Raw genomic sequence first — 18,128 nt, forward strand, 5'->3', positions numbered from 1 at the left:
CCACATTTTGGTGCATGCAACTGGGTTGGTGGAAACAGATTTCCCTACTCCCTCACTCATGGATGGATAAATTTGTCCTAAGTTTTACAATACAAAAATTAAAGCAACAGGCCTTACATGTTTTGCCGCCAAAATTTGCAATAGATTGCAATATGCTCATCTTTCATTGGCATTACTTATTTTACATAAAGTATTACTACTGTTATTAAACTGTAATGCACATAACATTTGCTGAGCAGAAATTAAGCAACAAAACAGTTCCCGCCCCCATGATTCGCAGGCTAATCACCAAGAGGGAAAGGAGCTGGGAGGCAGAGGGGGGCATGGAGTGCGGCAGCCGCACCTCCACTGTCCAGCGCCTGGGCCAGGTGGCTCTTCCCCTTGACGTAATGATCCTCCTGGGAGGCAGGAAGCATCGCCTCCTCTGGTGGCCAGAGTGCAGCCCCCTCCAGCTCTGCAGTGCCGGGCAGCATGTCCCCAGCAGAGAGTGAGCGTTCTGGCTCAGAAGGAGCAGCGGGCTCCAGCAAGGTGCCCAGCTCCCAGTGGCCCTTGGTCTCAGGGCTGGTGGCAGAGTCCAGAGGCTGCTTCAACAGGACTGGTTTATTTCAAAATGAACTCAGGCTGTTTTCCATCTATTCCTCTTTCTGCCACACTGAATCACCCAGAAATTGCACTGGGAAATACCAGATCTTGCCAGTGGCCTAGAAACTTCACAATATAAACTGAATTTATCTCATGAAGGCAAAAAGCTAAGTGACAGGTCACATAGCAAATTATGCAAATGACCTTCTAACAGGAAAGCAGCTCATCTCTCCCTCTAACCAGTACGATGATTTTATTTATAGGGCTTTCCAATTAGGCCAAGGGGAGGTGTGGGAGAGAAACTATAATTACCTGGCATAACCTTAGTATCAGTATAAAGCTGTGCAAAATTAATATTGCTTTGAAGAATCCTGTATTCCATATTTAAGGAGTATGGACAGTCACTGAGCCGGAATGTCACCTGTATTCAAAATACATCCAAATTACACTTCACACATAGATGCATGCATACCCATATTGCACACACAAAACCACCTTGTCCATGCTAGCTGGAAAGGATGGGGCTTGCAACCCAACACATCTGAAAGGCACCAGGTTGGAGGAGCATACTTGACGATCCCTTACATAATTCAGTGGCATCTGATGAATCATCCTCCAAATGATGAAAGTTTTGTGGCAGCTTTACAAGGTTTATTTTTCTTTGGAGGAAAGGAAATTATAAGTTTATGTTAGTTTATATGATCTGCATATATATGGGTTCAGCAGATGGCAAGAAGGTACATAGACAGTGCTACTTCTTAAAACAGCATCAATCCCTGCTTAGGTGTGATAATACTCTATCCAAATCCAAGTCTGTTTAATTGTTAAAGAATCTTCAAAACTTCTTTCTATATTCTTCTGCACATTCTAATGCAACATTTTCAGAAGACTCTCTTTAGATTCTCTTCCTAAAATGTGGACATGATTTCTAATGTGTTTTTTTCTACAAACACTTTCCACCATCTATGTGCACCAAGTCTAAGAAGATGGCCATTTATGCAACATAAAGAAAAGCTCTGTAGCTTTTAGGTACTCAACAGCCTCCTAAAATGTAGCAGCAGTGAAAGAATGTTCTCTTATTTTAATAAATTCCTTTATTCCTTTGTCCTGTGTGCATTCCCACTCTCTTTTCACATTTTCTTTTTAATTTTTAATTGTATCTGGACTATATAATTTTCTCTTTCAAAGTTTCCATCAGGACAGAAATGTTGCCAGGTTCTGTGATATATGCTATGTACTCTAGTAAATGTTGCCATTCATTTGTAGGAATTTTTGTTTTTGCTATGTGCCATCGAGTCAGCTCTAGCTTAAGGCAGTGCTATGGATGAATGCCATCCAAAATGCCCTGTGCTTGGCAGTTCAGTTCAGCTCTTGTAAACTCAAGACTGTGGCGCTCTTTATGGAATCAGACCATCTCACATTTAATCCCCCCTCCCATGTTTGCCTTCAACTTTCCCTAGCATTATTGTCTTCTCCAGTGAATCTTGCCTTCTTCTGATGTGCCTACAGTATGACAGCTTCAGTTTTGGCATTTTTGCTTCCAGGAAAACTTCTGGTTTAATTTGATCTGGGACCTACTTGTTCATCTTTCTGTTGGTCCAGCGTACTTGCAAAGTTTTCTTCCAGCACCATGTTTCAAATGCATCAATTTTCTTATTGTCGGCTTTCCTCACTGCCCAGCTTTCACACCTATGCATTGTGATCAGGAATACAATAGTGGAGATGGTCTTGGCCTTGGTCTCCTTGGTCTCCATGCTCTTGGCCTTGATGATCTTGTCTAGTTCCTTCATTGCTACTCTTCTAAGTGTCAGACTCCTAACTTCTTTGCTGTTGTCTCCATTTGAATTGATGATTGAGGCAAGATATATACACTTTTTTCTCAATTTCAGGAGTGGAATTAAGAAGTAAACAGAAATAAACAGGGCATATGTTCCACAAATGTCTTCTCTGTGAATGCATAAAGGTGTGCAAAAGAAGGCAAAACTATTCACAAGGAAACTACTGTTGGAAGTGGGGGGTAAAGGATACCTTTACATGCTTGACGTTCCATCACCTGGATCCAGAGGTAGATATTTGGCTGTTGCAGAATGTGGATGATGCTGTGCATTTCTAGCTGAGTAATCATAGACTATTGGCTTTTCAACATAAGGTTGTTACTCATATCTTTTTGGTTTTGCTGCAGCGTTCACATCTGAGTTCTGTATAGAGCTGTTCTGTTCCACTTTTCTGCCACATCACATCAAAGAGGTGTGGTGCTATAGCAGAATAATTCAGGTACACAAGGAGAATCACAATGCCATTTTCCCCATACTAATATAATACCACATTTTTCCTGTTTGGGGAAAAAAAACAATGGCAACATGCTCTGAAAAGCCAGAAGCAAAACTGGAGTATCCTGATGTCCTCTAAAAAGCCCATTATTAACCCTGAGTAAAGAATCATGAGCACATGAAGGATACTTTGTGTAGAAAAGATCTGTGTTTCGTACATGGATCAGAGCTTTGCTCCTGCCAGACAACACTGCTGGGCAATAAAACCAGTATGGCATCTCCATGTCTTCTCTCCAGCACCAGTCCAATGGTGCTGGAGAGAACCCTTTGCCTATGGCAGCCCTGTGGATGAATCAACAATTCATCACACCTTGAGTGACTTTACCCAGTTTTCTAGGACTGACTGGTAAAGAAATGCTCTCCCTTTAAATAAATGGTGCCAAAGGTGGAGCAGTCCATAGCAATAATGCCAGTGGAAAGACATGAAAAATGCTCCAATAATGGAAAGGCTCTCGAAGGGGTCGGTGCATTTATCTTTGGAATTGGAAATGGAGTATCACCATAACGTAGTGCCACTTTCTTTCCTGCCCCACCATGCCTTGCTTGTTAGGTGTGCACATGTGTCACAGTAAAGATGGCGCTACTGAAGTGTCAAAAGGAAAGCTGCTTCCCACTGATTCTGAAAAATGACCAGTAAGAAAAGGGGAGCATCCTGTTCACAGAAAAGAGACAGAGAACGACAGTTTCACCACAGAAAAAAGAGCTGTACCTTTCAGCACTCCAAATCAATGGTTTTTAAATATCCTACCCTTCGGGTCCACATCAACTGTCTGCCAGGAAACCGCTGCATTCTGCAGTAAGGTACAGGCCAGATCTGATTTGTCTCGCTTTGTTGTTATGTGCCGTCAAGTTGTCTCCAATTTATGGCAACTCTATCCATGAACGCCCTCCAAAATGTCCTGTCCTTGACAGCCCTGCTCAGCTCTTGCAAACTCAAAATGTGTGTGTCCTGGAATGAACCCTGTACTCCTGTGTGGCTGAATCTATAATTCAGCTCAACATGTTTTTTTCCAACAAGGTTTCTTTCAGGAAAACTCATTTGCCGTTACTTATCTTTTCACTGGAGATCCCCTTCGATGTTTATAAGGAATCCCAGTGCTCCTAGGAAACGACTATTTGGAAAATGACAGCTTCAGTTCTTGGCTACAAATCACTTTCGATATTTGAAAGGCAGGTAAAACAAAATACTGATCAGTTCTAATTTAAATCTGGCAAGAGTAGTTACCCAAAGGCCAAATTATATATGATTATTTTGTTTTGTTTTTTAAGTGCTGTAATTTTTGCTGCAGAATCAGTTTTGGGAAGAAGGTACTTAACTCTTTCCCTTCAGAGTGCTGTGTGATTAGATCTACCCCTGCCAAACTGCTCTCCCTGTCCACAGCTGTGGGTAATCAGACAAGATCTACCCAGACTCTACACTTAGCCTCTGGGGCCTTCTTCTTGGTGCCAACCCCTCAATAGGCTGGGAGGATGGTAACTGGGGGGAGGGCCTTTTCTGTTGTGCCCCACCCCTTTGCGGGATGTGGTGGTGCAGCGAGTTAAACCTCAGAGTCGCTGGGCTGTCGATTGGAAGGTCAACACTTCAAAGCCACGCAACAGGTGATATCCTGCTGCCTTGCCCCTAGCGCTTGCCAACCTAGCAATTCAAAAGCATGAAATGTGAGTAGATAAATAGGTGCTACTTCAGTGGGAAGGAAACAGCACCCTGTGATGTTATGCTGGCCACATGACCACGGGAAGATCTTCAGACAGTACTGGGACATGACCATTGAAATGGAGATGAGTAGGAGAGGGACTCCTTTCCTTCCCCCATCTTTGGAACAACAAACTGGGGTTGGTGGACTGACGTAAAGTCCATAGTTGAAGGTCATCAGAGCAGGGGACCTTCATGTTACCTGGGAGGGGCCCACTTGTCTGAGCAAATGGGAGACTTGGCTGCGGCAAGCTGAAGGGGACCTGTGAGGAAAATCTTAGCACCATGGATACTGAAGCAGCCATATCTGTCTTCCTGCCTGAGGACAGGATGAACTACACCTGCAGCAAGAGCAAGCTAGTATCTTTGCTGGAAGTGAAGGTGAAGGGTCCTGAGGCATACTGGCACATGCTCCTTCTGACACAAAGTGAAAGGTTTCAGATGCGATGAAGGAAGACCTTCTAGAAGAGCCTCAGAAGTGGGAAGTTTCCAAGCAAGAGGGAAAAAACAAAGATGAAGAGGTAGGCTAGTTGAAGACAGGCCCAAAGGAATGCGGATACATTCCATGTCACTGAACCTACATCAATGATACCTGGAGAGTTACCCTGGGCTACCAGAAGATGAGACATGTGTGCTTCACAGAATGCTTAGGAAGATGCACGTGCCCATGTGGGAGGGAGAACTATAGCCACCAGCCCAAGGGGAAACAGGGCAGTGGTTTGAGACTTCCTGAGAAGGATGGAGGAATATACACACCAGACATGTCCTTTTGGGAGATGCATTGCCTTCCTGGAGCATATATTCAAAGCACTGCACTGAGGCTTCCAAAACTCTGAGCAACCGACTACTATCCTTTCCTGTTAATCCACATGGGAAGTAAATGTTGATTGGATCCCCAAGGGCTATGAAACAGAGTCAGAAAGTGAAGGAATTGAGGACGTTGCTCGCAGATGTCGTACCTCGCATTCTATATTCCATATTTTTTGTCAACAATGTTCTTCGGTATTCTACACAGGGCAAACAGGCTAATCCCCACAGAAAGGAATAAATGGACACAGATCTGACATCAGAAATGACAATACTTTGAAACCTATGGGACAATACTGTAGCTCAGCCTCCCAGGCACTCTCCCACAGATTTTAAAGTGGCCAGTGTAATTTCAAATCCAGTTCAGGACAAGAGACTGCTGAGACCTCGTAATTCATTGGGAGTTTCAGTTCTACCACCAGAGGCTGGAATTGGGGTTTAAAAAAAACCCATCACAATACTATTTGAATCTTATATGCTTGTGTTATCAGAAACCATTTTTTAAAATTGTCATTGTTAATAGTGTCAGTAGACTCTGCATTAATTTCCCTCTGACATCACTATTTACCATTCCTCTGCTCCCATTATGTGTGTTGTATATAAACATCAATCTCTCCTTAGCACTTCATTTCTCTGATGATATAAAGTCAACAAAAGCTACTGCCTTACTAAATGTATTGGTTTTTAAGTAGCACAAGACTCCTTGTTGGTTTTACTGCAACAAACTAATGGGGCTGTTCTCTGAAAGATGAATTTGCATCTAGCTACAAAAAAAAAAAAAAAAATCAAAACACAAATGAAGGAAGTGAGGAGCCAGTCTTGGCAGCAGTACATCTCAGAGTGCCTGAGTGTCTCACAGCAAAATCCCTACTTCATCTGGGAGGCCACTGAATGCTTCACAGTTCCAGTTCCAAAGTGGAACCTTGGAACTGGAACTGTGTCTGAAATCTTTGAGCTGGACCTGAGCCACCACCTCTCCCCCTTGCAGGCAGCATGGAAAGAAACGCATTGCCTGCCCCTAGGCCAGTAAAGGGGGAAAGAGGCAGGCAGCGGAGGAGGCTGGGACCACGGACATCTGCTCATTCCAACAGATGGCCAGCTGCTAAATCTAGATAGCCAACAACAGGCATCTAGTGAAAATGCAGGATGTGGTGTCCAGCAGAAATGGCTACTGCTGCACCTCACTCCTGGTGCTGGATGCTCATAAGCCTCCTCATGCCGAGGGAGGGATCATAACCTGAACATGAGTAGGCAGTGCAATATAGCTGCTAAAAATTGCTGATGCAATCTTAGGCTATATTAGCAGAAGCACAGTATCCGGATCAGAGGAAGTACTAATTCCCCTCTATTCTGCACTTTAGCCTTTTGAGGAATTCTATGTTCATCACTGAGTTTTAAGAAGAATGTTAATAAACCAGAGCATATCCAGAGAAGAGCAGTTAGGATGGTGACGGGTCTCTGGGAGGGACAGTTGAAGGGGCTGGTATGTTTACCAGGAGGAGAGATGATTAAGAGGAGACATGATACTGGTCTTTAAACGTCAGGAAGGCTGTGTCATGCAAAGGATGGCACAGAGTTGTTCAATGTTGCTCCACAGCACAGGACTGGAACCAGAGGTTGAAAATTATAGGGAAACATATATCCTACTATCCTAACATATATCCTAACAGTGAGAACAGTTCAGTGATGGAACATGTTGTCTCAAGTGGTGATGGTTCTCATTTGACAGAGATATTTAAGCAGAGACTGGATGTTAGTGATACTGAAGCTGCATTCTGCACTGTATTGAAGAGAGGGGTAGCCTAGAAGATCTCCAGGGTTCCTGCAAATAGGAAAGCGGCTGTGGTGAGGAGCAGATCTTTAGCACAAAAATGGCTGCAAGTTTGCTTAGGGATTTTTCAGCATTTCTTTACTTTGGTTCATGGACTCTATTCTTGTTCCTCTTACATGTGTCTGTATTTCTGATACTTTTAAAATAATTTTTAATCAGCAACATGAGAAAATTTAAATATATTGGAGGTGGAACTCTTTAAACAATGGTGCTTCAAATAAAAAATATTATTGTAGCTAATGCTAGGCATGGATTTTGGGGGAATGCAAATAGTTTTCTCAAGAACTTTAGAAGATTATTTTCTGTATTTGATTGCATTGACTTCTATTATAAAGTATGGTTCATTTCAGGAGATAGTAAACCTAACTATAAATTTTTGAGTGAGAAAATAACTACCACATTACAAAAAATATATTTTTCTGACTTGCTAAATACAACAGCAGTACATGATTGCATTAGGAACAGTAATGCTGTAATGAAGTATATAAAAGAAAGGTTTCAGGGTTTGGTTATTCCATTGTTAGGAAACCTGGGAACAGGAACTGAAATTTCATGAAAAATGTTTCAGACGATCATGCCCTCAGTGTTCTGGTGGGTAGCAGCCAGAGAGGCAGCCTTCTTAGTTGTGGCACCGTGCCTTTGAAACATTCTCCCAAGGGAGGCTCATCTGCTCTCAAGTCTTTTTCGTGTCCAATGAAGAGCTTTTTTAGCTTTTCAGGCTTTTTAAAATTATGGTTGTAATTGATGTTATTTGCTGTTACACTCTTGTTTGCTTGTTTGTTTGTTTGTTGTGGTTCTGCTACACTTATTGCTTGATATATAATTGCATAGTTCATAATCCTTTTTATTTGCATTAATTTATTCATTGATTATATAATTTGTTAGTAACCATGAGAATGGCAAAAGTAAAAAGTGGATTTAAAAAAAAACCCGTAAACAAACAAAACAGTTTTAAAAAATGCTATCCCAGGTTTCCCTGGGGAAAGAGTTTTGGGTAAAGGGGGCTACAGCTGAAAAAGCCCTGCTTTTCATCCCTACAAATTTGATTTCATATAGAGACAGGATTTTTAGCTCTCTCCTAAAATCTTTATATGACTTTGAGCAGAGATAGGTTCCTGCAAGGAAGAAAAACATTTTTCTGAGGTTAGGCTGCTTACAATATTAAAGATGAAGAGGAGAACTTTGAATCACATGTTAACACCAATGTGTTTTGTCTCCAGTGTTGGTGCCCATAATTGCCTAGGTGACCATATTTTGAAATAAAGCTCTGGAGACTTCTTCAAAGGATGTCCCATGAGTTGAATGTTAGTCTAGCTGGGTGGTCCCCAGGGTATTCTTCATAGTAGTAAGATCATCCTCCCCTAGGGATCTTCACAGCTGGTTAATTGCTTAAAACTAAGAAAAGCTAATGTCCACAGCCAGTCTCACTGAGCTCAGGAGCAATGGTTGGTCCAGCCAATCCTTCAGGGGGCATATTGCCCCATAAGGAACAGGGAAACCATGAAGTCTCAGATCAGGCAGACCTCTCCCCATTCACATTTCCAAACCCTATGTGGATTGGGCAGCATATTAGCCCTCACATAAGCCCATCACTGACCTCAAGAATCCATTTCTAACTTCCACTGTCTAACATGATCTCACAGAAAAGAGGACGCAGAGCTGAGTGTCATCTAGACAGCAATGATGCCTGAGGCTGGAATTCCAGGCTGCAATCTGTCCTGCCTGGTATTCCCAGAGTTGGGGAATTGGGTATTCCCATTGCTGGGATCAAGCTGAGGATGAGGAATGCATTGCCTGGTGGAAAGAAGCCCTATTAGGCTAGATGAGAAGCACTGTAGCCTTTTATGGCTGAGTATATGAAGACTGTCTGGGTGACTGCTTTCCCCCATAGCATGCTCATTTGCCAGTCGCTAGGATTAGGATCTGCATAGAGCTGGGCTGAAAGAAGTAGATCCATACAGGATGGTCCCCAGTGTCACACTACGTCTTTCAGTCTGTGGGATGCCTGCATGCTATCAGAAGTACGATGTGAGACCTACGCAGGACAGTATATTTCACTGAAGGATAGGTCTTCTCATGGTAGGAGCCATGTTGAAGGAGGATGCTTGAATAAATTCAGTAAAGGATAGGTTTCAGGCCATTGCAAACCAGGAGCCTTTTATCTTCTCAAAAGTGTAGTGAAAACAGTAGTGATGGCTTTCACTATTGCAGCTTCCATACAGCCTGAAAGGCCTGATCCTGTCTGATCTTGGAAGCTAAGCTAAGCCTTGCTGAAATCTGAATGGGTGATTTAATGTTGTGAACTGCTCAGAGAGCTTCAGGTTTGGACGGTATAGAAATGTAATCAATACTAATAATTGCAAGCATTGCTAATTTATTTATTTATTTGTTTATTTATTTATTTATTAAAACATTTCTATGCCGCCCCATTTGCCAAAGCCTCGGGGTGGCTCACAACATAAAATTAAGATACAAGAAATAACAATAATGTGGGTTATTTAATACAGTGTTTAGATAAGTGATACAATAACTGAAGAGACATTTGAAGAATCGACATCAGGCTCCTGCTTACCTGCTGGTGGAAGTAGGGTGTCAGCACACAGAGGCATCATAACATCTGTATGTGACCCAAGTCTGTCAACTGTAGATCGATTCGTTAAGAAATCCCTAGAAGTCAATATTTGCTTCCTGACTTTTCTGCCAAAGGCTAACCTGAAAATGGAACACAAGTCTCTGATGGAATGGCAGTTCATTTTTCAAGTGTGGTGTGTTGCTTTTTTGTTCTCTGAATATACCAGCCTATAATAGCCTCATGCATGCTTTGATACATTCTTACCTGCCAGGCAAGATTGCGTGTGTACGATAGAGTGGTGGAGGACTGCAGAATACAGTACTGGGGCTACTAGCACATCTCCACTTGCTTCAACAAATGAACAGACAAACCTGCCAATTTCTTGCCTAATTGCTTATGAAAACATGGGATTGCTGAACACAATTTCCAGTGGTCACGATCTGTAGTTTCAGGGACTTGCTCAATTCTTCATCCCTCACTGTTATTAGCAGAAGCAGACTAAATCATGAGAGAGTAATCATTGCAAAATAAATTATGCCAGGCATGAGGTTCATTTCTTCAGTTTGCACTGGTCACAGATATCTTTTTTTCCAGTGCAGAAGAATTTAAGGCTCCTCATTTGTTTAGGCCTCCTCGTTCATATTTGTTTACTTTAAAAACAACAGCAACAGCAACAAATCAACCACAGACTGCAGTGCAGTGATGATTAGTTAATACCCAGCTTATCACATCTTCTTTCCCCTTTTTGAATTTCAGGCTTATCAATGAATCTCTGCGAGATCAATTGCTTGTTACTATCCAGAAGACATTCACCTACACTCGGACCCAGGCCCAGCATCTCTTCATAATCCTTATGGAATGCATGAAGAAGAAGGAACTGGTATGCAAGCACATTCACTAGGCATGAAACTAAGAAGCCCAGTAACATTTTGGTTTTGTGTGTAAGTAATGTTTAGATCTCAGTGGACGTCGGGAATCCATCAACTCGCACATTCTCTCCTTAGTCTCTGTTCCATGGCTTGCTTAAACCATAGTGTAGTGTTAGGACTGCATCCCATAGCCTCAATGGTTAAGGAGAATCTACTCAAACCCATGACCTGAAGCCGTTTTGAGGTGGGTTTGTGAACCATGACTTTGTAGATTCCTACTTAAGTTGTAGCTCCGGTGTGATGCAAGTGTAATGCGATTACTGGAGCAAGCTATGAAACAGAATGAATTCAGATACAAGAGGGTGGGGGAAGCAAATTGGAAATGTTACATTTGTACTCAGTTATGATCATGGGTAGCAATTTCCATTAGTTTTGGAACATTTACATGCACAAGGACATTCTGAAAATCTCTCTACCTCTCTTCATTTTCCAGGTCCTATCATTCTTGTTACATTAGCTAATAGAAACTCTTCATATTGAAATGAAGTAATCCCTTCCACTATATATGTACAAGGGAATCCCTGAAGCATATTCAAGGCCTGATCATAGCCTGTTGTTGTCAAATCATATCCTGGAGTAGTCAGAAAATAAATTAACTCCAGAAGTAACATTATTAGGTTGCTTTTCATTCAAGTTGAAACACAAGTACCTCTTTTAGTTGAACATTCTAATCCAGTTTAAATTACAAGAAGAGTCTTACAATAGAAGTGTGTTTTAGTGGATCTTCTTTAACAGCCATGCTGTCTTTATCTCTCCATCTGCTTCAGTTGACATTTAGGGATTGCTGTTCCATCAGGCCAGAACTGAACCCTTGATAGAAGGTGATTTAAATAAAGTAGAAACTGTTAAAGATCTGTGTAAACCTTGACTTCTGTAGGATTAATATGTAGAATTAATTTCTTCAGCTAATTTGACAGTAACTGTAGAATGCAAATAATTCAACTAAGGAATTTCCCTGCTCTTTAAATAATGAGTTGAACATATACTTCAAAGTATTCACTGAGTATCATAACTGTACCTATCATATTATATTGACTTAGATTTGACTGGAAATATTAAATGCTGTTTAGGGAACTGATAATTAAACAACATTGATTTCAGGAAGTACACATTATATCTGTTCACTGAATAAACTCTTGCTGTCATTACAGTTATTCAGCACCAGCATTGTAGTAGGAAAAAAGACAAAATGCCTGCTCAGAGGGCTAGCAAGGGGAAAGCAGAGCCATCGAAGAAGAATGACAGAAACTGAGTCACCAGAGCCACCATTAGCTAGTCAACCCCAGTAACCTTCTACGATACTGATGTCAAATCAAGATGATTAGACACTTAATTTCTTTTTATCTACGCCTCCGAAAAGGTCTGCCAAGCCAATTTCCACTCAAAATTAATTGGTCAGAGCTCATAAAATGACATGTAAGTGCTAATGCTATACCCAAAGCAGAAAGCTGCCATTGGTGCGGCTGTGAGCTATGAATGGAACAAAATTAATGTAGGGTGCATTGATGTCAGTGGAGAACCTTCCAGTAATAGGAAGGGATTGTGTGCCAGTCCATTGCAGAGTGACTAAAAGAACCACAAAGCTTCTTGGTAAATGATAAAGCAATGATATTAATCAAATGTGAATACTGAAGTTTAAAAAACTTAAGGATAAAATCCAAGTCACTCACTTGTCGTTCAGTGCGTAAGCAGTTGCGTGACTATTGCGGTTGCTCTTTTCTCTGGAGCACTACTGTCTTCAGTGGATTTCAGAGAATCTTTCTCTTAAATCATGTACAGTCATATAAGGACAAGAATGTGGATGGCTGATTCATTCCCACTGGTGTTGGGAGGAGCAGAAGTACTGAATCCCAGGAGCCCACATCCATGTTAAGGAAGCATGGACAGCCATTTAATTAGGCTCTAATTCAAGGGTTACAAGAAAATCCCATCTCTTTTTGGCATGCATGATATATAAAGCCTTTTTAAAAACCTTTTGCTGCTAGCTTTTTATTTACACTCACTGCCAAGAACAGAGAGTCATAGTTGGGCATATTAGAACCTCATGATTGCACAAATTTGGGCAATCTGGTTGCAAAGTTCCAATCTAGAGTAAAAACATAATTGCAAGTTCTAGCTGTTCTTTCAAGCATGCCTCACAACTAGCAGAATAGTAAGAAAATAAACAATAGGCAATATAGATGTGTTACATTCCTAATGGTTTTATATATATAGTCTTTTCTCAGTCAGTTAACTCAAACTTTTCCAAAACACATGTTCAACCTAGAAATGAAGCATCACAGGGTTTTTGTGCAAATTATTATAAGGCACAGGGAAGATAATTTTTCACAGGATCCACAACATGCAAGCAGGAAGGTTAACCCCTTTCCATTTCAACCATCATCCAAATGAAAATCTCCACTATGGTTTCACCATTGCTGCTATTAGCCAAAATTAAAAAAAAAAAAAAGTTCCAATCATGTTTAGTACCAGATATAGTCTGGTCCTTAGCTGATATAAATCCAATGCGTTAGTGCCTCGTGTTGCAGAATTTAGGAGAAATTTTTTAAATTATAATTCATACCCCAAAGCAATTTTTACACAAGGCTCCAAAATTTAAAGGTGAGCCTGTCACTTCTTTTCTTAAATCTGGGTAATAGCAGAAGTGTTGGGGGTAAGTGAAAAACTTGAAAGTCCTGAAACCTTCATGATATACTTCACCCTTGCATCTGATGGTTCTGGTTCTGTAGGGGGAATGATACATAGGGCTTCACCTCATTATAATGATAAAAATTAGGCTCAACTGAGGTCATGTTTTTGTGCAAATTTATTTGCCTTTAGCTATGTATTAGATTAGCATGCTCAGATCTTGTAAGATCCTGTGGGGTTTGTTGGGCCAGTTAGAAGCAGTATTAGAAAAATAGAACAAGCAATATTATGAACAATGACTTGGATCGATAAATTTAATAAAACAGAAAGAGAAAGTGAACTAGACTGATAATCCCATCCTATCTCTAGACATTGGAACTCTGCTTATTCCCCTTTTCTTTGGGTCTTTTTTGGGGAGAAGTGACACTTCCCACAGGAAACACAGTGGGACTTTGGGACCTTCGTATAGCTGTCATTGGACAATAATTTTCTTCCTTCAGTCTGAAGGAAGTGGCTGAAACAAAGACTAAGGTTCATGTCTTTTTTCAGGGCTGAAATCATGTGAAAAAATGTAGTGTCTGGTTTCTTTGTTTGCTTGTTTCATTTTTCAACATTTGAAAATTACCCTGTCAATTAAAGTGTGTGTTGTTACATTCTTGTGGCTGGTAGAGAGTGGTTCAGAACCACTTTGTGAGGTGCCCCACAGTTAATATTGGAGGTTGGAGGGGAGACTGAGGCTAAGTCAGACTAGTTTACAATAAGCCTATATTTCTATCTCTATATGACATTTATATTACATTTATAATCTGCCTTTTCTCCCAGGAGCTAAAAGTGGCATACATGGTCCTTCCCACCAATATTTATCCTCATAAAAAACAGCTCCCTTGCTTTTCTTTTTTAAAAGCAAAACAACCCCACCACCCCACCACAAAAAGAGTTTCTCTCTCTCTCTCTCTCTCTCTCTCTCTCTCTCTCTCTCTCTCTCTCTCTCTCTCTCTCTCTCTCTCTCACACACACACACACACACACACACACACACACACACACACACAGAGTACTGCAGTTCCCCAGTCACCATGCAAGTGCATTTCTCTGTTTAAAAATGTATGGTCTGAATTCCAGAGTTATTAACAGTGCATAAAAATTCTGTAATGCCAGTACTTAAATTGTTTTCAAGGGACATTGGTTTGCTTTCTGGCTGTACTGTTTTGGATTCTTTGTTCCAGCACAAATCCTTGATTCAATTGACTCAATTGCCTGCAGAAGCTTTGCTTAAAAATAGGCTCCATTACTATCCATAAGCATAAAATGAAATTTTCAACCCCAATCAGGGAGAATTTCTGTAAATGAAACTTATATTGTACGTAAACCCTAGAATGTATAAGTCTATAAGGATTCCTCTAGATCAGCTGTTCCCAAACTTTTTTGGTCATAGAACCTTTCTGAACACTTTTTTTTCCTGCAAAGTCCTAAATCTATCCCTGATTTTTACTAAGCATTGTAAACCCACAGTGTTCTTCTTTCTTTCCTCTGTTCCTATCGCTGAGTGCTTTGCATACCATAGTAGGTGTGCAAATAAAGAGAAAACATTTTAAATATAATGAATGAATAAAGTGATTATATGGTAATATCCCAAATGAATTCTTTCAATTATTCCCATCACTATGCAGTAGAGTCCTAGGAACCCAATGATGTGATGCATTTCCTTGTTTTTTGTTTGGATGCCGACTGACAATCGAATACTTGCTCTCCTGTAGTTTCATTTTAAAATCCGTTTTAAATTTGATTTTTGAGCTTTTTCACGGAACCCCTATGAGGCTTTTGCGAGAAGCCTAGGGTTCCACAGAACACAGTTTGGGAACCGCTGCTCTAGATGATCAGGGGTGTTGTAGAGGAGGGAGTGTGTGGGTGTGTGGGTACTCAGAGATGGGACTTACAAAGTCCAGGGGCAAAGTGGTCTGCTGCCCCCCCACCCCGCTCCATGTGACTGAAACTCTCAGAGTTCCTTCCTGCATCCAGGTGGGCAGAGCCCATCAGTCTCTGCTCTCTGAAATACATACTGGATCCCTGGATCCCAGGGACAAGAAGCAGTGTCTCAAGAGCCTTCATTGCGCAGTGTTATTCATATGCATCTTCAGTGAATGTTGTCACGTCTGCTTTTACATTCCAATCAGGTAGCCAGAAATATAAGGAGCTTAGCAAATGAAAGTAAAAGGAGCTAAAGGCCACCAGTCACTTCTGCAGCTTCCAGAACAGAACAGGCCTTCCTTGTTGGGTTTTTAATCAAAATTCAAGGGCTCAAGGAAAGAAAAAGAGGAAGAAAGGTCCTGTGTTATGCATTTGTGTAGGACCTAGACAGCGTGTGCTTAGGCACTCTGAACTTGCCAGCCTTGCAAAGATGCATGCCAATAGCTAATTCTCTGCTTATTCCCTACCCTCCCTCGTTACTGAAATTAAACACTGTCAACAGCCGAAGATTCAAGCCATTTTCCCCTCGACCCATCTCACTGTTCCTTCTGCCCTTCACAATGACTCTATCAACAAAGCTTATCTTGTTCAGATGTTTCCACTGGATCAATATAGCAGATCTTATCATACCACAAGTAACTTTTGAGGATGGTGAATAACCTTAATTCCCATGGAAAGAAGATTCTTGTCAAATAAAATGTCCAGCATAAATTAAGTGATAGTCCCTTGCTATAGAAAGAAAGAGAATATGGGGGTTTTCCTTTTTGCTTTAATAGCCTGATGAGTTCTTTTCTGCTTTAGCATGCTGACATGGTAGAGCCCTCCAAATATCGAAACATTTATTTAGATGTCAACATTAAAAGAAAACCAGTGTTTGAAAAGTGACTTGATTTTGTCAGTTCAAGATAAAAGACTTCAAAAAGTTCAATGCTACATTTTATGAATAGGAAAATAAGCGGATTAGAGGTTTTTCTGAGGAGCCTATCATTAGGCATAGAGAAGAGAAAGGCCTGCTATCTTAAGCAAGTGATGTTTCTGATAGTAGAATAATTGGCATATAATCGGCACAAATAGATATTTAGCATGTTTTGACAGCTTATCCAAGGACTAGGGCAGTGAAAGATGACCCAGTGCCCGCCCATCATCCCTGACTGTGAGGGTTTGAGGTGATGGCACTTTTAACCATAAATGCTTACAGGACATCAGGATGCCTAGTCAGAGTTTTAAGACAGACACTGTGAAGTCATGCTTCAGCAACCAGAGATAACCAAGATACCTCCAGATGTAGGTTTCTAAGGAGCTGCCTGATACTGGCTGCATTCACATGTAATGCCAAAAAATAGTTTAGATCCCTGGGAAAGAGTCTGGGTAATTCTTGGCCAGTGCAGCTTCTCCCTGCCCTCTCCTTTTCCCACACAGCCAAAAGGGAGAAGTGGGAAGCTTATGCTTTTGTTTCCAGTTCACTGTAGCTATTGATTAATAACATATAAGAGCCAGGTTGAATCAGGCCAAGTTTCATCTAGCCCTGAATTCTCTTCACACAGAAGCCAACCAGCTCCTTTTAAAGGTATCTTAATGGGTAGTCATGATGACATCTTTCACTATTTAAATTCCATAATTCAACTATGCACTGCGTGAAGAAGGAATTCCTCGTATCTGTCCTGAATTTCCCACCAGCCAGCTTCATGAGAAGATTCTGGATTCTCGTATTATGGAAGTCTCCCTTTCCCATTTCTCCACACTGTACATGACTTTGTACACCTCTAGCATGTCTCTTCTTAATCACTTTCTAAACTAAACAGTGCCAGATGTTATAACTTTTCCTCATTTGCTCCAGCATTCAGTACTATTTCAGCAATACGTTGGTTTTTTGGGGGGTGGGTTTTTCATGCAGTGACAAGAACTGCACACAGTGTGATCACACCATAGATTTATATAAGGGGAGGATGACCTTTAGCCATATTACTGTTCAACTCCTTTCTCATATCTCAAAATTGCTGTTTTCACAACAGCCACACACTAGGTTGATATTTTTTCATCAGGGTGTCTACCATATTCCTACAAACTCTTCCTTGGTCAGTTAAAAATAGAAGCAACTCTGATGTCCTCCTCAAGGCCATGTGAGAAGAGGACCACATGAACCATGGGCACATGCATTGAGTGCAAAACCACAGCTGAGCATTAATGCTTAAATCAGGACAATGGACCAGTTTCATGTATCCTAGTTATACCTTCTTGATTGGCAGCATCTCCTCACAAAGCCTCAGACCAAGTATTTTCTAGTATTACTACTCAGGATTCTATCAGCTGAAGATACCAAGGACTGAACTTTTCACCTTCTACATACAAAATATGTGTTCTCCCACTGAACTAAGGAAAATATCTATATCCTAAGGGCCTGTCTAAATAAGGATTTTCTGGTCTCCTTCTTCAACTTAGTGTAGTTCACAATTAGAAGCATAGAAACTATCCTAGGAATAGAAAGCATTTTGCCTGTTGTATACCCACACTGCTCAGGAAACAAGCCTTGCAGAATTACAATGTCAAATCCACTGTATGCTCAAACTGGCTTGTATCTAGTGAAGACATTCTGCTAGCCGGAAGCTTCTGTTGTTTGTGGAAACCTATTTTCATCCTTGAGCAAGTGTCAAATCCAACATTTTCAAAGCTGTTGCACAATTCCTTAAGACTGTATTTAGCTGAGTGTTGTTTGTACTAGTTGTTAAACTAGCTATAGCAAAACTGATAGTATAATACCACTCACTCGTTTTCTGCTAGGCTGTTGTAT

The 18,128-nt window shown here is 41.0% G+C and overlaps 1 protein-coding gene across 4 annotated transcripts in view; it reads left to right on the top strand.

Annotated features, from left to right (window-relative positions):
- Positions 1-18,128, top strand: part of TRPM3 (transient receptor potential cation channel subfamily M member 3) — a 372,035-nt gene that overhangs the window by 281,978 nt on the left and 71,929 nt on the right. For all 4 annotated transcript variants that reach the window (XM_044446645.1, XM_044446646.1, XM_044446647.1 and 1 more), the window contains exon 8: positions 10,572-10,695. In XM_044446645.1, the coding sequence (XP_044302580.1) occupies positions 10,572-10,695 (124 nt within the window). The remainder of the gene's footprint in view (positions 1-10,571; positions 10,696-18,128) is intronic.

Source organism: Varanus komodoensis, unplaced genomic scaffold (genome assembly GCF_004798865.1).
Source record: "Varanus komodoensis strain SLA01 unplaced genomic scaffold, ASM479886v1 scaffold5, whole genome shotgun sequence".
NCBI lineage: Eukaryota > Metazoa > Chordata > Lepidosauria > Squamata > Varanidae > Varanus > Varanus komodoensis.